We start from the raw sequence: 21,671 nt of genomic DNA, 5'->3' as shown, positions 1-21,671 counted from the left end.
ACAAGTGTTTATTATCTAGTACCTGCCACTATTAAAGGTTCTAGAAAAACCAAACAAGGTTTCTGTCCCCATGGAGCTTAATTATATAGGTTGTGGCAGAGTGGGCAGACAGGCAATAAATAAATAGACATGTAAGTACATAATGTGTCACATGCTGGCAGCATCATCAAAATTCACCCTGGCCCAAACCAAATTTATCTCCCATTTGGTCCCTCCAGTTTTTATAGTCCTGGTTAATGACAAACCAGTCCTCTCACCTAGAAATCACAGAATTGTCAACTCTTTCCTGTCCCTTCCAACTCCAGTTGTTTAAGAAAAATCCTATTGAGGCACCTGGGTGGCTCAGCAGGTTAAGTGTCCAGCTGTTGATTTCAGCTCAGGCAACAATCTCATGGTCATATGATCAAGGACCACGTTGGGCTCAGTCAGGTAAGCATCTAATTTCGCCTCAGGTCATGATCTCACAGTTTGTGGGTTCAAGCCCCACATCAGGCTCTGTGCTGACAGCTCAGAGCATGGAGCCTGCTTCAGAGTCTGTGTCTCCCTCTTCGCTCTGCCCCTCCCCTACTTGTGCATTCATGCTTGCTCTCTCTCTCTCTCTCAAAAATAAACATTGAAAAAATTGTTTTATGAGGAACATAATTGTTAAAATATGTAAGGTTCTTAAAACAATGCCATATTTAAGTGCTATGTAAGTATTCAATATTATTGTGCCTTGAACTTGCCAAGTTCAGACTTACATTTAACTATAGGTTTTGTTTTGTTTTGTTTTGTTTTGTTTTGTTTTGTTTTGTTTTCTTCTGAAAGAGAGAGCATGCACACACAATCTGGAGAGAGGCAGAGGGAGAGAGAGAATCCCAAACCGGTTTCACACTCAGTGCAGAGCCCGACATGGGGCTTGATCCCACAACCCTAAGATCATGACCTGAGCTGAAATCAAGGGTCAGACGTTCAATTGACTGAGCCACCCAGGTGCCCCTATAAGTTATTTTCAAAGAACTTTTCTTACAGTGAGATTACTGTGGTTCAGGCGAAGTATCACATAGTTGCTTTTCAAGGAGGTTGAAAGCCAAGCAATTTATGCAGCTTCTTAAATGTAATATGAATGATCTGTGTGAGTTATATGCTGATTTTCACTTTGTGTTCCAATTGTGTGATTATCTTCTATTTAATTTTCAGGAGAATCCTCATTGACACTGGAGAACCGGCAGTTCCAGAATATATCCACTGTTTAAAGCAGGCTCTGACTGAATTTAATACAACAATCCAGGAAATCGTAGTGACTCATTGGCATTGGGATCATACTGGGGGCATAGGAGATATTTGTAAAAGCATCACTAATGGTAAACAGAAAGCATTAATTGAGCTCATTGAGGAAAAGTATGTTTTCAGAATAATTTATTTCAGTTACAGAACTATGTAAGCTAGTTGGTCATTTACTGAATACCTTATATATTTATTTCATACTTTTAGAAATTAATATACTTTTAATACTGCCCCCAATTTTAACACAAGAGGAGAAGGAATGTCCTTTTTTTTACTTCAGATCTCTTATCCCACTTACTTTTCCCCTTTGCCCAGTGACGGTCAGTTTTAATTTTGTCCATGTGACAATTACTACTTCAGATTCAATAACTAACCAATACCGAGCATTCACTGTGTGCCAGGCAGTGTGCTAGACACGTGACACGCAACTGCTGTTACTGTCCACATTCGAAACCTGGCCTCAGGGCCTCCATAACTTAAAGGCACTTACTGTGATACCCTGCAATGCTGGTGCAAGATCATTGCACTGATAATTCTCTGCACCTGATACCCCTCCAGTACTAACACTTTCCTGTCTCTCTCCTTATTCCCCATCTCGCCATCACACACAGATTCATTCACTCCTTTAACAAATATCCAAGTGAAGCCTCATTCCAGTAGGGAAGGTAAATGGTAAACAGTAGGTCAGATGCTGATCGGGGCCATGAAGAAAAAAATAAAGCTAAGTAAAAAGGGGAGAGGAACTACAATGGTGGAAGTGGTTGGGCAAGTTCAAGACGCATGAAGGACAGAAGATCAGGAGTATTCCTTCACAAAAGGAATGCACATCAGCATTCAACTCACGTTTTTAAATATTTTTAAGTGTCATCCTTTTAGGGCTTGAGACTACATTTGGGACACCAAGATATTTTCAGCCAAAGCACCCAGTATGACCAGGCTGCCCATTCTTAAAAAACACTCTGACCTGATTTTGTTACCTTCTTAGTTCCTTTCTTTCTTTTTTTTTTTTTTTAAATGTTTTATTATTTATTTTTGAAGGCAGGGGTGGGTAGAGGCAGAGAGAGAGGGAGACACAGAGTCCAAAGCAGGCTCCAGGCTCTGAGCTGTCAGCACAGAGCACCATGTGGGGCTCAAACTCACAGTGAGAGCATGACCTGAGCTGAAGTCAGACACTTAACTGACTGAGCCACCCAGGCGCCCTATCTTTCCTCCTTTCTTACAATCCTAAGGGACTGTGTGACACAGGAAATCATTATCGTTTAATGTCACTTTTCCTCACCCTTCTCTTGTCTATCTACCCATTAAATTTTGTGAATTAAAAATCGATGCTGAAGGTTCTGACTTTGGCCAACCCTTTTAGCAGGAGGGTCAGTTTGAATTTTTTTAATGTTTATGGCCTACTTTTTCATAAATCAACTTCATTGAGTTTGAATTTACATACGTAAATGTACCCATTTTAAGCATATAGTTGGATAAACACCTTTGTGACCAGTCCAGTCGAGACAAAGAACACTCCCATGCCCCTAAAAAGAGGTCCTCTGGTGCCTCTCTGCAGTGTTTCTTCCTCCAGCAGCCACGAATCTGCTTTATTTCACTTCAGATTAGTTTCTCGTGTTTAAAATATCACCTAATGGGGAGTGCCTGGTGGCTCCGTTGGTTGAGTGACTTCGGCTCAGGTCATGATCTCGCAGTTAGCAAGTTCGAGCCCCACATGGGGTTTGCTGTTGTCAGCGTAGACTTGCTTTGGATCGTCTGCCCTCCTCTCTCTGCCCCTCTCCTGCTTGTGCTCTTTCTCTCAAAAATAAACATTTTAAAAAAGTTTTTAATAAATAAAATGTCATATAATAGAAGCATACAGAATCACTCTCTGGTTTCTTTCACACAGAGTCATGTTTTTGAGATTCATCTATATTTCATGTATCAGTAGTTTGTTCCTTATTGCCTAGTGGTAATCCATGGTAGGAGTATACCACGATTTGTTTATCCATTCATGTGTCAATGGACTTTTGACCAATTTTTTCATTAAAAAGTAAAATACTTTTGGATTCCATATAAAATAATGAATATTTGTATAATAGATTACCTATTAGGTTGATTTAAAGAAAATCAAGGAGGAGTACCTAGGTGGCTCAGTCAGTTAAGCATCGGACCCTTGATCTCAGCTCGGGTCATGATGTCAGGGTCATGAGTTCAAACCCCGAAATAAAGAAAAAAATTTTGACAGACCAACTATATAAAGACCTTGAGTTGCTCAGCACTGAAATCATACAGAAGTATCTTTCAGAATCTCCCTGCAAGAGTCCCATGTATCTCTTCATTCTCTAAATCCTTAATTACTAACATTCTTGTTCCATTTTATTTTATTACTTTCTTTGCTCCATATCATTTTATTATTTTTGTTAACTATCAGTATGGCAGAAATTTTTCAACTGCTTTATGATGCTAACAACCTGTGGGTTTTACAGGCCACACCTAAATTATGAATGCCATTTATAAGACTCCTGTGACCAGGCGCCTGGGTGGCTCAGTTGGTTAAATGTCTGACTTCGGCTCAGGTCGCGAACTCATAGTTTGTGGGTTCAAACCCTGCGTCAGGCTGGAGCCTGGAGCCTGCGTTGGCTTCTGTGTCTCTCTCTTTGCCCCTCCCCTGCTTGCACTCTCTCTCTCTCAAAAATAAACATTAAAAATTTTTAAGAAAAAAAGACTTCGGTGAGAAGGTACAGTAACTTTGAAGCATCCTGCTTTCAAACTTTTAAGATACAATCAGTGTATAATTTGGAAACTCCCAAGAGCTGGCAGGAAACCAGAATTTTACTAGACATGAGAACTATATAGCCCCAGGCTGCCCCTATATGTTGGTGTGTTTTTAAGTAAATCTTATAAAATATTTGTGATTTGATAGCTGTTATTTTGCAGCTAAAATTAGGTCTTTGCCATTTATTTCACATCCCAGTTCTAAGAGCCAAACGTTTGCCTCTGTCCCATTCAATTAGAAGGTATTATAAACAATATCACGTTTGTATCAGCTTCAAGAATTAGCATTAACAATGATGTTATAACCCATTATTCAAAACTTAACAAATGACTGAGGGTTTCCCCCTGTGAAAACCATTACATGATACAGACAGAAAGTAGGTAAGTGGTTGACAAGGGCTGGGAGAAGGAGAGAACAGAGAAGGACTACAGTTGGGTAAAGGGTTTCTTTGAGGGTTTAAAAAAAATTTTTTTTAGAAGTTTATTTATGAGAGAGAGACCGCATGAGTCAGGGAGGGACAAAGAGAGAAGGAGACACAATGTGAAGCAGGCTCCAGAGCCCGATGCAGGGCTTGTACCCACAGACCCTGAGATCATGACCTGAGCTGAAGTTGGACTCCCAACCAACTGAGCTACCCAGGCGCCACTTGAGGGGTTTTGAAAATGTTATAAAATTAGGGGAGATAGTTATATGGCTCTTTGGATATACTTTATTTTTTAAAGTTTATTTTGAGAGAGAGAGAGAATATGAATATAAGAATCCCAAGCAGGCTGTGGGGCTCAAAGCCATGAACTGTGAGATCATGACCTGAGCCGAAACCAAGAGTCAGACGCTGAACCAATAGCCACCCAGGTACCCCTGGATGTACTTTAAAAACATTGAATTGGGGGCACCTGGGTGGGTCAGTCGGTTAAGCAGCTGACTTCGCTCAGGTCATGATCTCACGGTTTGTGGGTTCAAGCCCTGCGTTAGGCTCTGTGCTGACAGCTCAGGGCCTGGAGCCTGTTTCAGATTCTGTATGTCCTTATCTCTCTGCCCTTCCCCTGCTCACGCTCTGTCTCTCTGTCTCTCAAAAATAAATAAACATAAAAGTTTTTTTAAAAAACACTGAATTGTACAATTTAAAAGGGTGAATTTTATACTATTGAATTATATCACAATAAGTTTTTATTAAATATTATTATATGATTGCTTTCAGCATGCCCTTCTCCATCCTGCATATATAGTTAATTTGAATAGGATATGTATTTTCATATTTGCACATAACTTTAAAAACTGATACAAAGTTATTGTATGACATTTGTTCTGTAATTCTAAGATAATGATGGGTTTTTTGGAAGGATTATGTATCAAAGGTCTCATAACTAGAAATATAATACCTCTACTTCTGAAAGACAAAATTATACAGATTAAAAATAAACACATACCAGAAAACCTCCCCATCTCACTCCAGAATGGAGACAGCCCTATTATATAATGCCAGGTCCCAGAAGAGCGTATTATTTTTTGCTTCAGCCTCCAAGATACAAAATAGTGGAGTTTGGGGCTGGAGAGGGAGGTCCGGTCCCAGTTGTTTTATTTTTGTTATATTTGCAGTCTTTCTGTCTCCTTTATCTTCCATTCTAGCCTGATTTCTGTGCCTTGTCAGTCTTTCCCTGAATGTCTTTTTCTCCATATTGTCCACTGCTCTCGCTTTAGTTCTGATATTCACAACCTTCCGGCTAGGTCATTACAGGCATCCCCTCCTGGTCTTTCTGATCTCGCCCCCTTCAGTGTCCCGCCTAGAGCTGCCATATTGATTGACAGGCTAAAATAATTCATTTTCTTTCCAAAGACTATACAGTGGCCACATATGGTAAAGTTTAAATTCCTCCTTTGAAAGGCATGGTCTTTCCATGGTCTGAGCACATCTAATCCCACTTTATTTCTGCTTCTCAGCCAGTGTTTTGCATTAACAAGTTGGTAGCAGTGCCCTGTTGCACATATGCCACACACATGGTCATTTCTATGCTTTTCCAAATGCTGTTACCCTTATCTATAAGTCATTCTCTGTACCTTTTCCTATATTACTCATCCTGTAAGCCATGCTTCAAGTTATATCAAATGTATGAATCTTTTCCTAATTGTTTCTTCTTTCTCTTAATTACTATTGCCTTTATTGGCTGAATTGTCCATTTAGTATTCATTAATGAAACTGAGTATAGTTCTTTAATTATTACTTGTTTATAAATTGTATGTCCCCAACTGTGATAGTTTTTAAGCATTTGGATGTCATGGTGCTTATATTCATTATATATAATATACTGCTTAGATAATTGGCACTCACCTATTGATTGGTTAATTGATTTTCTTAATGTCAGTGAGAGGTCTAGTATGGGTTAAATTTATTTTAACAGTTTAATATCTTAGCCCCGGGTTTCAGCATTCGCTGAAAGAACACTGTGCCCTCATCCTTTTATTATTAAGTACTGCCATGATGCCATGATGCCATGACTTCTACTGTATGTTAAGACCTAGATAGAAAGTTCCAAGGTACTGTGTTACTCCCTCATCATCACCCATCTTGACAGGAAAGCTAGCTGAGATGATGAAGAACTACTTTCAAACTTTTGTATAAAATAAGAGTGACTAGAAAATCTCAAGGGCTTTTATGTAGACCTAGAAGCACATGAAAGAATAAAAAGCTTTTGTTGGGATAGAAAAAATAGTTACCATTCCAGAGATAACACTGCTATTACCCATCCCATTCTCTCTTGTCTCTCTCTTAATGTTAATACTTTTTGCAGTCTAGCACAGTGTTAGCTCTATGAAAGTTGATCTCCTATCATTTAAAGTATGACATAATATATTTTACATGTTTTGTTACTAGGCACTGCATGTTGCATTAAAAAACTCCCACGGAATCCTCCAAGAAAAGAAGTTATAGGAGACGGAATGCAACAGTATGTTTATCTGCAAAATGGAGATATGATTAAAACTGAGGGTGCCACGCTCAGGTCAGTAGATGTCCTGTAGCCAGGGAAGGGGGAGGAGCTTATGTATGTCTTGTAAAAAAAGAAGGAGAGGAAGATTTCTGCATATTTGCTTATATGAGTGAAGAACATCTCAGGAAGGATATAAAAGTTCTGATAACATTGGTTACTCTAGGAAGAAAAAAACGGTTGCTTGAGAAATAGGGGAAAAGAAAAGACTTTCCACTATATCTACCCTTTTTTTTTTATGCTTTTTATTTATTTTTGAGAGAGAGAGACAGCACAAGCAGGGGAGGGTCAAAGAGAGAGGGAGACACAGAATCCGTACACAGGCTCCAGGCTCTGAGCTGTCACACAGAGCCCGACACGGGGCTTGAACCCACCAACCGTGAGATCATGACCTGAGCCAAAGCCGGATGCTTAACTGACTGAGCCACTCAGGTACCCCAATATCTACCCTTTTAAAATTATTTGATTGAATTATATGATTACCATTTTTTAAATAAAATTTAAATTAAAATATTGATCAGCATTTCCTGCTAGGGGGGGTTAGGGCTCCAACCATCAATTAAATTAAGGACCTTCTCATGCTCAGTTCCAAAAGGTGAGCCATACCTAAAGTAAATACATTTTAGACCAGATCCATAATCTCCCATGACCTAAGTGAGATTGAAAAGTTCTTTCAAATTTAGTAATTTAAAAGCTGAACTACTTATGGTTCTTCTCCTCTGTCCCCAACTATCAACTTGTTTTCCAACTTCAGAACACCTACTGCTCTCAGCACTTAAGATTTTAATTTTTCTTCTTGGACAAAAACTGGCTCGACTTCACCTTTATTGCTCCCCCTTTTCTCACACACCACATCTAATGAGGTTAGTTTTTACCTTAAAGATATTTGTCCAACTACCCCCTTTTCTTTGTGTCCACTATTACCACTGCTTTTTACTCAATATTCCTGTCTCCAGGCTTCTCTTTCCAATCTACCCTTCATACCCCATGTCACTTGAAACCTTGAATGACTCTCACTGCATACAAGGTCATGTTTATTCTCCTTACCATGTGACTGTCGGACCCCAAACCACTTTCCTGGTCTAAGTTCTGCCACTTTTCTTGGAAACACAATTAACTGTATCCAAATATTCCAACTGCAGTTCACGTATTACTCACCGCAGGAAACCCTTCCAACAGAATTAACTGCTCTTTCCTCTAACTTTCATATAACTTTTATTTTATTATGTTAATTATTGAGTTATATTGTAATTTTTGTGTGTGTGAGTAGCTATTTCCCTAAAGAGTAATAAACCCCTTAGGTTCACAGTGTTAGTTAATGCCAGTTGCTGGAGTGAACCAACCCCAAAATGTGTAATGGTTGATACATGAATTAAGTTTTCTTCCCAGTCATATAAAGTCCATAAAAGCTTCCTGATTATCCAGTGCCCCCCGCCCCTGCAAATAGTGTTTCAGACACCTTCCATCTTGTGACTCCACCATCCTAAATAATTGGTTTTCAAGGCCACCTTGCTCACCTCAGTTGATCCAGTGGGTTGTAGAGGAGAAGCATGGAAGGGGTCTTTCATGGGAGGCTTTCATGAACCAGACCTTCTGTTACATTGGCTGTAAATTCAGTCATGGGCCACCACACTGCAGGGAGGCTGGGAGACAGAGCTTCAATTCCTCCCCAGGAAAAAGAAGAAAGGTTTGATGATAAGCTAGCTATTGTCTGACACAAGGCAGACACCAGATTAATCTTCAGATCCTCAGTCCCTGGCACATAGGAGGCACGGAATATTTATCCAACACATAGTAAATATCTACAAAGAGGGGAACAGATGAACAGATGAATGAGAAAGAGAAGATGAGGAACTGTGTATTTCTGGGCAATTTTCTTTAAATGCCCTCATTGGAAAGATGATAGTATCTCCTAAAATCTGTCTGTGATACCTAAGGATAATAGACATTACTACTTCTTCAGGGGATATTCTCAACAATGGTCAATTTCCTCCATCACACATTAAGGGTCTGTCTCAAAGGCTTGGGAACCATGGTACTGATTTATTAGTTATTACAGAATCATGGATATTAGATTTATATCTAATTTACAGATTAAGAACATTCAGTCCTAGGTAATTAACTACCACCCATCTGCCATGAACAGACCATATCTTTTTAAGCTTTTTATAAAAGTATACACAAGGAAAACTGTACATATCACCAGTGTGTGACATGGTGAATTATCACAAACTGAAAACAAACTGGATCAAGTAATGATAGTATCAGTGCCCCAAAAGCCTCCCACGTGCTTGCTTCGCGTCACTGCCTCCCCCCTCAATTGAATATGATCTTACATTCAGCGGGTGAGATGCCAAAGCCCTCAGTATTATCTGAATTGCATTTAATTTTTTACTGAATTCTAATTAAGATAAATTACAGGAATCGATTTTAAGATTTGGGAGGTAAACTAAAAGAATCCAAAAAAATAGACACAATTTTTTAAAATAACTTAGTAAATAACCTTTTCACCAAAATCTAATTATACTAGAATTTGAATAAAACATTTAGTTTACTGATGACCATGGTTTCCAATTTCCATTTTTAATAAAGTTAGTAAAACCCAGTTTTAAATGTTAACAAGAAGATTCGTAAAGCAAAAGTTCCATAAAAGAGTAAAATCTACGTAAGTCCTCAAGTACTTCATGTCCAGTTGATCTGGTCTACTTGCCAATTTGGGGGGGACAAATACAATAGACATAGAGACAATACCCACCAAGAACCCTTTAGTGAACAAGAAGAAAGCAGGTTTTCAGTAGGATTTGATTCCGAATATAACCTTCAAGAATTTTCTAATGATTTAAGTTCAGTTTCTCAAAGAAAAGTCAGTCTGACAGCTTTTGTTGCCTCTTCTAAATCTTCTAAGAGAGCCATCTTTATAAAGTCTAATCTATCACAGAAGGGGCAGAACTAGATAAATGTGCCACCTGGTGAATGGGAAGGCCACAGCTGCAGTTCCTCTGATCTTTAGTAAAGCACCTCTGATGTCATTTCCTTTCCTTCCCCTGCCTATGTGACGTGAATTTTAACACCGTTTTTATGCAGATTAAAGCATTTGCTGCCCAGGTGACTGAAGAACTGGAATTTCTGATCCCCTAATTTAAGAAATCTTATTGCCATCACTGAGTTGGGGAGTGGGGAATGGGAAGGAAACATAAAGGATGCATTGCAAGCCCAGTGACCAATACAATGGTCTGCAGGCTCTGAAAAAGAGTGGCTCTCCATATCAGTTTTTGTAGATTAAAAAAAAAAAAAAATTGGGGTTGTTTGTAACTGCATTATATGTGTGATTGTTCATAAGGGTGTCCAGATGGGACAGCCCATACGTCTTGCTAGCTGTGAAAACACACCTCCTGGATGACCTTCGTGTCACGTGAATACTTTCACTAATAGCTTGCAGCAGGTTAACCAGACAAAAGAGGTGTCTCCATATCACTGTTTTACTTTTCCTGCCCCAGCCCTGGAGCCAGCCATGTCTTCAAGAAGCCCTGATTTCTTTAAGTGGGAAATGGTATTTAGAAAAAAAGAATTAAGTGTGAGGTGCACTCATTACCACTGGAGTATCATTACTTCTTGGCCTTTCACAGAGCTAGAAAAAAAATGATGAATTCATAATGAATCCTCAATTCAGATGAGAAACAACCCAAAACCTTAATTCCCTCATTCATATATATTTCTTCCTTATCCCACAGTAAAAACCTTGCTTTGTAACATCAATTTACTTACTCGTTTATACTATGATACAATAAACACAAAATAGCTTCAGAAACACAGCAACCTATCACACTGCCAAAAATAAACCTATTAAGCAAAGTTCAAAATCCTTCCAGTTCTTTTAATCTTAAGATAAATTCTATTAAGGATGTATAATCTTAGTATTTAAAAGTTACTGGAGTTAATATTAGTATGGCTGTATTTTCTATCTGGTACATAGTAAGATTGGCTTCTTTCTATATTCAGTGTTAATGTTTTCTTTCACCTTTTATTTAGTCTAATGTTTAGAATATCATAGCTTAAAAAGTTAAAACCAACAAAAAAAAGTTATGATCAGAGAAGTCTTGTTTGCATCTCTGTTTCCTATGTCCCACCTGCCTACCCCATAGGCAACTATATTCATTCGTTTTTTTACTTATCCTTCCTTTCTTTTGACAAAAATAAGGAAATATATACATTTTCATTTCCCCAACTTTCTATACAGAAACGCAATTATCAACACTCTTTCACACTTTGTTTTTAAGAGAAAAGCATCTGTTAGCATTTAATGAACCTCCCTCCACATGGCTCAAGCTCCTAGAACACAGCCCCCCGACACGCACACCCTTAATCTTCGGCTCAGCTCTCCCACCGTCGTTGTGTCTTCAAGGTGACATGCTACTGGGGAGTTCTCCTACCCCAGAACTTTGTAGTACCCTGAATGCAGCGCGTCAGTGAGAGGAGCAGCTGCAGTCTTACTTTCGGCAGCACGTACCCATGTCTGCTCACTGGCACAGTCCACTGTTTATCAAGGTTGGCAGTTGGGCAGAAGCTCTGGATCCTCTGTGGTGATGGCTCATACCAACTTTTCCAAAGTAAGCTGGATGATACTTGTCAAAGTCGATCCTGTGGTGATATGTGCTTCTGGGTGCTTCCGTGCTTGCTGATGGGGCTGAGACTGTGGCTCCTATGGCCCTTAAATTTCCAGGTCTTACTCAGTCTGGATGTCTGTGTGGAAAAGGTACTTGGTGATAAGGCCAAATGGAGGTGGGAGGGGAGAGCTTACCCAACTGTAAAGGGTCTGCAGGCGGAGGGGGTCAAGGATCTGCTCTGTGGCACATTCAGCAAAGTTGATGTTAGGGATTGGCCCAGGGCCATGCTCTCTCATCAGGGTGGTGCCGAGTGCCAGAGCACACCTGCCTGTGTGTCTCAGAGGTCCAAACGCCAGGCCAGACACTCATCCCCAGGCTCCCAGACCTATAACAACACCTCATCCCGAGGCCCGCTGTGCATGGCCTGAGAGACAGGACAAAGGTCAGCGGTAGGCAGTTGGGGTGCAACACCAAGTACAGTTCACAGCTGTACCAGCAACAGAGCAAAGGCATGAAAAGACCCACACTTTGTTTTTTCATCACTTGACAACCTATCCTGCAAATCACTCCATCTCAGTTCATAAGAGACCTTCATCATTGTTTTGATGGCTGCTGCATAGTATTCCATTGTGTGGATGTACCACAATACGACCACAGAGTCCTATGGATGGTATGTGGGTTTTCCTAATACTTTGTTTTTATGAATAGTGTGATGAATAGCTTGTATATATTTTTTGTATTTGTGAAGGTGTATTTCCAGGGTAAACTTCTAGCAGTGGAATCGATGGATCAAAGGGTTATGTAATTTTGCTAGAAAATGCCAAATTCCCCTCCATGTGGGCTTTACTGTTTTGCACTCCCACCAGCAACTTATGAAAGTGTTTTTATCTCATAGTCTTGCCATAAAGTATATTATAAAATAAACATATGCAATGAAAATTGAAAAAATATGTCTTTAAATAATAAAAGCACTGTCTTTGAGTAGTGAAATGATTGTAAATTTTTGTCTCCTTTAAATATTTTCCTTTCTTGGGGCACCTGGGTGGCTCAGTCGGTTAGGTGTCCAACTTCAGCTCAGGTCATGATGTCACAGTCCATGGGTTCAAGGCCCGCGTCAGTCTCTGTGCTGACAGCTCAGAGCCTGGAGCCTGCTTCAGATTCTGTGTCTCCCTTTCTCTCTGCCCTGCTTTTTGTCTCTGTCTCTCAAAATAAAGACATTAAAACAATTTTTTTAATATTCTCCTTTCTCTTTTCAAAATTGTTGTAATCAGCGCATGTTTATTATTGGAAAAAAGCTGGGAAATTGTTGAATTTGCACTTCAGAATGAGAAATTTGATTTAAAGGAGAGAATTTTTTGGCGATAATTTTCAGTGGGCCACAAGAAAAGAAGGAGCTTTTTTTTTTTTTTTTTCTTTTCAGGGCACCTGGTTGATTAAGTCTCCAACTTCGGCTCAGGTCACAATCTTGTGGTTCATGAGTTTGAGCCCCGCGTTGGGCTCTGTGCTGACAGCTCAGAGCCTGGAGCCTGCTTCAGATCCTGTGTCTCCCTCTTTCTCTGCCCCTCCCCTGCTCATGCTCACTCTCCCTCTCCCTCTTTTTCTCTCCCTCAAAAATTAAAAAAAAACATGTAAAATTTTTTTCAAAAGGAGCTTTTTAACTGGTTAACGTGATTTGCGTCTTCTTCAGTTAAGGGTAGAGAATAATTTACTTCTCAAAGTTCCTTCTAAGCCTAAGAGTTTATAATGATTACTGTTTCTTCTTTTTCTTTTAACCAGAGTTATATACACACCTGGCCACAGTGATGATCACATGGCTCTACTTTTAGAAGAGGAAAATGCTCTCTTTTCTGGTGATTGCATCCTAGGAGAAGGAACAACCATATTTGAAGACCTCTATGATTATATGAACTCCCTAAAAGAGTTATTGAAAGTCAAAGCTGATACCATATATCCAGGTGGGTAGTTAATTACATCTAGCAATCCACTTGTGTGACGCGGTGGAGAAGGTTCATTTTGGTTTGTCTGTTTGTGAATTTATGTTTTCAGGGCTTGAAGAGAGATAGACAGTGGTTCTTTAAATTACCCCAGTAAGTCTTCTGAAGCCACGCAACTAGAAAGGCTGAGGGTAATATTAATAACTTTTTATAAAGATATGAGTGTTATTTTTTAATATCTACACTCTTACTAGTAGAATGGTTAAACAAAGGAAATAAATTTACATTTTCATTCCACAAATTGTCTTCACTTCTGTTAATTTGATTTCTGTTGTAGACCGCATTGTAGCAGTGAACTCTGAGCTCTCCTTTCTTTTACCCACACTATTGAAATATCAGTAGCTTCCATGTCAACTGTAAAATATATTAATTTCACTTCTCCAGAAAAAGAAACCTGTTTTAGTATCTCAGCTGTCACTGCACTGCTCTGTAATTTGAATCTCATTTGCCTCCTAAAAGCAAAGAAAGACATAGGACTGGACAAGAAAAAGAAAATAGGTTACCTAATTATTTAAGTCCTTCCAACTTGTTCCTAACCAGAGAGCCATGGAAAGACTTGTAAATACAGTGTCTTCAATGCTCTTATATTCTCTCATGAGTTTCTACTGCTGAGGAGATAGGATACAGAGTGGAGCTGGGCGTTTGGATTTCTTATGACTTAAGAGGGATGGAAGCTGACAGCTGTTTTTAAAGAGAAGAGAGTACATGTTTGGTGCACTCACACTGAAGCAAAGCTAATGAGAGGCTGCCTCAGTAAAGGTTCGTAGAGTGTTTGCTTTAATGAATCCAGTGAACTGGCTTCCTGGCACAGCAGGAACTTAAAATATGCTCTGTGACCATAGCTACCATATATTAAAGCCTGCTGCCTCTCAGGTACTGTGCAGGGCCTTACAGTGCTGTCCTCACAAAAACCCAGTGAAGCAGCCAGTGGTATCTGCGTTGCACAGCTGAAGAAACAGGCTTGGGGATTCGGACTTTGAGGGCCACACAACTAGTGAGTGAGAGTCCATGTTCCAACTAAAGCCCTTGCTCTTTACATGATAACAGGTTAGTCTCCTTCTGAATTTGTTCTCAAGTATTTTAAACATCCCTCTTGAAGACTTGGGCCGTATGTAATTTGCACTATCGTAAAGAGCAACTAAACTTTAATATGACTTAGGGACACCTGGGTGGCTCAGTCAGGTAAGCATCTGATTCTTGGTTTTGGCTCAGTTCAAGCCCTGTGTCAAGCTTCGCACCGATAGCAGGGAGCCTGCTTGGATTCCCTGCCCTCCCCCCACTCGCGCTCTCTCTTTCTCAAAATAAATAAACGTAAAAAAATTTTAAGAACTTAAAAAAAACTTTTACTATAGCTTAATCTGCCTTGTCCGCATTTCTGAATTACTAGCCTATACATAAGATTCTTAAAGTTTTACTGTGGTTCTTGTGAATTTTTAATAGATCTTGGTCATTTACATGAGGCTACTTTTTACATTCCTCATTTCGAGTGTGGCATGGTGGTTAAGAGCACAGACTAATTAAGAGCCCACAAGTCATAACCCCAGCACTATTCCTCCCTCACTGTTTACCTGTGGGCAAATTATTTACCCTCTTCACACTTCAGCTACTGTTATAAAGAAGGCATAATAATAGTGCCTACCTCATTAGACCCTTATAAGAATAATATACATTATGCATTTAGAGCAGTGCCAGGCAAATAATGAGCACTCTATAAATATTACCTTTCCTTACTCATGTGGTTGTTGTTAACTTTTCATTTTTAATGTATGTAATAACATTTCATACAGATTTTATTTGATATAATTTTCTGGGTTTGGGCATTGTATATAATTCTTAAATCTCTTTTATCTCTATCACTTTCCAAACAATTCATATTTGGAATATTTAGTATGCTTTTTCAATACATCATATGAATTATTTTTAAATATTATGAATTAACTTGAGTTGTACTTAATGTTTTTTATCTGGTTAAAATAATTTTTATAATTCTAATTCAGGACATGGCCCAGTAATCCATAATCCTGAAGCTAAAATTCTAGAATACATTTCTCACAGAAATATCCGAGAACAGCAAATTCTTACATTACTTCGTGATAATTTTGAAAAATCATTTACAGCAATGGAGATTGTAAAACACATTTACCAGGTAATTTTCATTTATCTTATTTGTACATAGCAACAGCTTTATTAGAATAATCTATGCAGGGGCACCTGGGTGGCTCAGTCAGTTAAGCATCAAACTCGATTTCGGCTCAGGTCATGATCTCACAGTTTGTGAGTTCAAGTCCCATGTAAGGCTCTGAACCGACAGAGCGGAGTCTGCTTAGGATTCTCTATCTCCCTCTCCCCCTCTCTGCTCTCACTTTCTCTCAAAAATAAATAAATACATTTTAAAAAAAGAGTCTGTGTAATAGAACAGATTTGGGTAGACTTATCGCATCCCAAAACAGAGTAAGTCTGTTAATTTTATAAGTAATGCTACTTGCATAAATTTGAGATCAGCAATCTCAACTTTCTAGTACACAGTAGTGAAACAAACAAAAATGGACCTGGGAAACCAAAAAAACATTCCAAACAGTCATTAAACCTTATATACTTCATTCTATAGGAGAGACCATTACCAACAACCTATAGTGATTTATGTTTTATTGTAACCATCTTGATTATTGGTGTCCTAGGCCATAGCAAGTGAGAAGGGTGATCTGCATGAGACCCACTGGGATAACAGCAGGGAGAAGTAGTAGTGATGCCTAACAAGGAAGAAGTGAGAAGTTCTTTACATGAGTAAATAAGTTGGTATGTAGAGAAAAAAACACCTCACGTCAGTAGCCTCTGAGCGTATCATATATAACAGCACTATGTGGCAATCAATTAGTATAACTCAGTTTCTCAGCACATGTTTATTAGCTATCTGCTGTGTGGACGGTACGGAGATTAAGAGAGTAGGCTTTGGAATGAGATTACATGGGTTTAAAAACTCCCACTACTGGGATGCCTGGCTGGCTCAGTCAGAAGAGCATGTAGCTCTTGATCTCGGGGTCATGAGTTCGAGCCTCATGTTGGGTGCAGAGATTACTTAAAAAAAATAAACTTAAAAAGAAAAGAAAAAAAAACCCTCCCACTACCACAGCTGCATAGCCATAAGATCCATGAGAGTGTAAAGATGAGCTTGAAAAGTACCTGGGCCCATTATAAGCAGTAAAGAACTTTAACATTCCATAGGCCTAAATTATCAAAAAACAATCACATCACATTCCGTGTGCTTTGTTTTAAAAGAGAGGGATGAGTGGTTAAAATGGCTCAAGATAGCGGCGCCTGGGTGGCTCAGTCGGTTAGGCATCTGACTTCGGCTCAGGTCATGATCTCACAGTTTTTGGGTTCAAGCCCCATGTCAGGCTCTGTGCTGACAGCTAGCTCAGAGCCTGGAGCCTGCTTCAGATTCTGTATCTCCCTCTCTCTCTGACCCTCCCCTGCTCACGCTGTCTCTCTCTGTCTCTCAAAAATAAATAAAAAACATTTTTAAAAAATGGCTCAAGATAAAAAAAAAAAGTACCATTGGCAAAACAGTTATATAAATTTTCTTTTTGTTGAGAGAGAGAGAGAGAGAATGCTTATGCACGAGTAGGGGAGGGGCAGAGGAAGAGGGAGAGAGAATCCTAAGCAGGCTCCACACGTGGAGCCCCACTCAGGGCTGGATCCCACCACCATGAGATCATGACCTGAACTGAAATCAACAGTCAGATGTTTAACCGCCTGAGGCACCCAGGAGCCCTGGTAATATAAAAATTTAAATTCTGTGAAAGAGTTCGTTTCCTCATAATACTAGAGGATAGCCCCTCTAGACTATACTATACACTGGCACACTGAGCTTTTTCCTCCTAGCTTAAGTATAGACAGCACTCTTATAACTCCCAGGTGAGTCATTCAGCAGTTGCCCATACCTAAAAAAATGCTGGTTCTGCACTGAGAGGTGTGTTAGAGGTATACTCACTGTACATATGTGTCAAGAACCTGTTGCATATAGAATACTATTAGGTATTATACAGAGATGTATTCATTCAACATTTACTAGGTTCCTTTCCTGTGCCACACAATGGACTAGATACGGCATTACATAGATGACTAGAGATCCCTGCCCTCAAAGGACACCTAGTTTAGTGAAGACATACATGTTCAGTGGATAGTTGTAATACTGACTCTATCATTTTTGAGCACATTATTATGTGCCAGATGCTGTACTCCTTGTTTTATACTTACAAATGTAATTTGAGGTCTTTAATTCATATACCTTGAATTCTCAATACATGAAGATACTATTACTCCAATTTAATAGACTTAAAAAAATGGGGGCACCTAGGTGGCTCAGTTGGTTAAGCATTCAACTTTGGCTCAGGTCATGATTCATGGTTCGTGGGTTCGAAATCTGCATCAGGGTCTGTGCTGACAGCTCAAAGCCTGGAGCCTGCTTCGGATTCTAGGTCTCCTTCCCTACCTGACCCTCCCCTGCTCATGCTCTGTCTCTCTCTGACTCTCAAAAAAAAAAAAAAAAAAAGTGAAAAAATTAAAAAAACTACTGACTCAGAAAGTTGAGTAAGTAACTTCCAAAGGCACACCACTAGCAGATGTCACATACACAAAAGTGAGATGTCAGATACTACTCATATCTTGCTTTTGCTGTCCCACCAGGCTTCCTCCAAAACCTCTACACAGTATGTCAGAGCATTAAAGAAAGGAATAAACTGCAGCTGACAGAAGATACAGGGTATTAAGGCTTGTCTGGAAAAGCTTTAAAATTTTAATCATTGAATTGAGTCTTGAAGAAAGAGTAAGCATTTCCCAAGCCAGAGTACAAGAGAAGGGAAGCCATTCTACATAGAAGGAAAGACCTGCCCTGGGAGTAATAAAAGACCATTGTGTACATTTGAAAACCTACAAAGAAACTGCGTATGACTGGAGCACACATGCATATGGGGATGGGCAGGAAAGGAAAGATTCCCAGGGAATGAGGCAGGAAAGGCAAGCATGATCAGATCATGGATTGACCACTATGCTACCAGGATCCCAAGAATCTTGGGAGAGAAGTCACATAATCAGATCCAGAAGATCACAGTGGTTGGGGCACCTGGGTGGAGCAGTTGGTTGGGCATCTGACTTCAGCTCAGGTCATGATCTCACTTACTTGCTCTCTCAAAATAAATAAATAGGGGCATTTGGGTGGCTCAGTTGGTTAAGTGTCTGACTTCGGCTCCGGTCATGATTTCACAGTTCGTGGGTTTGAGCCCTGTGTCAGGTTCTGTGCTGACAGCTCAGAGCCTGGAGCCTGCTTAGGATTCTCTCTCTCCCTCTCTCTCTGCCCCTCCCCCACTCAAGTTTGCTCTTTCTTCTCTCTCTCAAAAAAAAAAAAACATTAAAAAAATTAGAAGATCACAATGGTAGATATGGTATATGGAGCTTAAGTTGGAGGTTAGAAGTTTATATATGGGAACATTAATGTCTGATACAGCTGTGCCAAGTTGGCTGTGTAAGAAGTGAGTCAATAATACAACTCATTATAAACATGAATGCTTAGGACGCCTGGGTGGCTCAGTCAGTTGAGCATCTGACCTCAGCTCAGGTCATGATCTCTCAGTTCATGAGCTTGATGCAGAAGCCCACTTTGGATCCTCTGTACCCCTCTCTGTCTCTCTCTCAAAATTAAATAAACATTTTTTTTAAATGAATGCTTAAGAGAAGTCTAAGGATGTAACCAATGGAATCATACAAAGATACTATCATGTAACCTAGTAAATAAACCATAAGGCCACCGGCTCTGTAGCATCATCAAAAATATCTTTTTACAGTTATTTATTCATTCATTCATTCATAAAATGTGGAGTTCCTACTATGTGCCATTATGCTAAGTACTGGGTATTCAGTGATGAACAAAACCAACACTGTTAACTGTCTTTCTAGACTATTCAGTCTATTTTATCTATATGTATATTGATTATAATATAGTGGCCTAAAGCAAGACATGTACAAGGTGAAATCATTTTGATTCTTCCTCTATAAAAATGTGTTTAAGTTAAAATTTTCCTCCTGTTGCATCTTTTCTTTAATAGTTTCAAAATAATTAACTCGTTCTTTTTGAAAAAAGGAAATGTTTTCTTTCCCTCTTGTCTTGCTTTTAGGCTATTCCTGAGCATTTACATAAAATGGCTGAACATAACGTCTTGCTTCACTTGAGAAAATTAGAAAAAGAAGGAAAAGTATGTAAGTATACTTCCAAATTGCAAATCTTTTATTACCAGCATCTAAAATATTTTCTTACAAACAAACGAGCTTCCTTTTAGGAAAAATAACACCCACCAAAGTCCTTCCTTGACCGTCACTGTAAGATGGAGAAAACAGGCAGGAGGAAGGGTTAGTAGTGAAAGGCAGGCCAATGGACCACAAGCTGGAAGCCCAGGCTCCCACAGGAAGCAGAATGTTGCTGAGGGGCTGCAGTTCTTACCCACCAGGACTATAATCAAAGGCGTGTAACAGGAACACGGCTTCTCCTCTCCCAGCCACAAGACCATGAAGAATTTCACACGCAGAAGTTGTGGGAACTGCCAAATGCTTTAGCAGTAGTAAAGGTAGTAACACAGAGGTGTTAAAGCAATAATTCTGTGTTTACTAGTTTTAGGTTAATTCATCAAATTAGTATTTTTCCTAGAAATTTAATCCTTAACATCAAGAAGCTTAAAACTTGAATTTTGTGTAGAAGCTTCAACAGTGCTTTTATATGTACCAAAAAAAAAAAAAAAATCCACTTTATATTGAGCAACAAAATTATTTTAGGAATGAATGCTTTTACTAGCCACAAAATAACTTAAAATCCATTAAATTTGCTTATCCATTGTTAAAGTTTTACTTTCTAATTTTCTTTCCACAGTTAGCAACACGGATCCAGAGAAGAAATGGAAAACTCATCTTTAGTTTCAGATTAATGAAAGCTTGTGTTGGTTAGTTTTTAGAGAATGGTGTGATTTTCTTAACTATTCATTATTTACAGGGAAGATAGAGTATAGAACATGGAAAATAACCCTAGATATACTTTAAAAGAATGTCATATTTTCTTCTAAAATAAATATTACATTTCATATATATAGGTTACTTATCTAACCTGAGTCTTATAACATTTTGCCAAAAATTCAGAATCCAACAATGTATCCATGTTCAACAGAGTCAATAAAATGGGTACCTTAAAAATAATAGAATTTATGTAATTTAAACTGGATATTATGCTTGGAGATTAGTTATCTATTACAAATCTATTTTCTCCAGCTGCTCCAGTTAACAGCACAGATTTCTATGTAATCCTTCTTTACATCTAATAGCTTTATTTTCATGTTTCTATCAGTTACGATTTTGGTTTAGTTCTATAGCCCTGTATCTTGTATATTTCTTATAATGGTATCCCACAATGATTCATGCATATAATCCATGGTAATTAAAATATATTAAATTCCCAATTAAAAGCATAATATAATAGTTTCTGTGATCTATTACTACAACCAACATACTTTTCAAGTTTAGTTTTTAGTATGTAGTCATCAGGATATATATGAATTATACACCAACAGTTGGAGTTTTTTAAATTAATTAGAGGATTTATAATACAGGCATTTTTTTATATAAGTAGTGTTCTTGAAAGAGGGGTTAGCTTCTCAGGGTAGCCCTCCAGTGCTTATTTAACCCATAAGGTTGCCAAACTACAATACTAAAATGAGCTCAGAATCCTGAGAAATGTCCATGTTTAAATTCTTTCCTAAAGGTAAGACTTTACAAAAAGATTTTTTAAGCTTTCTTTGATGGCCTCACCTCTTTCTGCTCTTTTTCCCAAGGTCCCCAACATGTTCATACTATTCTAAACACTTATTCTCATGCCTTAGAGACCTGTTGTGTTCCTGAAACGATTTCGTATTATAAAATAACTGGACTCAACAATAACAAAAATAAACAACTCCATTCAAAAATGGGCAAAGGACTTAAAGAGACATTTTTCCAAAGAAGATATACAAATGGCCAGTAAGCATGTGAAAATATG

At 38.8% G+C, this 21,671-nt stretch overlaps 1 protein-coding gene across 1 annotated transcript in view; it reads left to right on the top strand.

Annotated features, from left to right (window-relative positions):
- The window catches only part of LACTB2 (lactamase beta 2), a 30,443-nt gene extending 8,839 nt beyond the window's left edge, over window positions 1–21,604 (top strand). Inside the window, exons 2-7 of the mRNA XM_029924045.1 lie at window positions 1,180–1,343; window positions 6,891–7,017; window positions 13,383–13,561; window positions 15,598–15,746; window positions 19,771–19,852; window positions 20,517–21,604. Coding sequence (XP_029779905.1) covers window positions 1,180–1,343; window positions 6,891–7,017; window positions 13,383–13,561; window positions 15,598–15,746; window positions 19,771–19,852; window positions 20,517–20,560 — 745 coding nt within the window. The 3' untranslated portion in view covers window positions 20,561–21,604. The remainder of the gene's footprint in view (window positions 1–1,179; window positions 1,344–6,890; window positions 7,018–13,382; window positions 13,562–15,597; window positions 15,747–19,770; window positions 19,853–20,516) is intronic.
- The last annotated feature ends 67 nt before the right edge of the window (window positions 21,605–21,671 follow it).

This window comes from Suricata suricatta, chromosome 15 (genome assembly GCF_006229205.1).
Source record: "Suricata suricatta isolate VVHF042 chromosome 15, meerkat_22Aug2017_6uvM2_HiC, whole genome shotgun sequence".
In the NCBI taxonomy this organism is placed as follows: domain Eukaryota; kingdom Metazoa; phylum Chordata; class Mammalia; order Carnivora; family Herpestidae; genus Suricata; species Suricata suricatta.
Note: the sequence above shows the minus strand (reverse complement) of the source record. Positions and strands in the feature narration are given on the sequence as shown.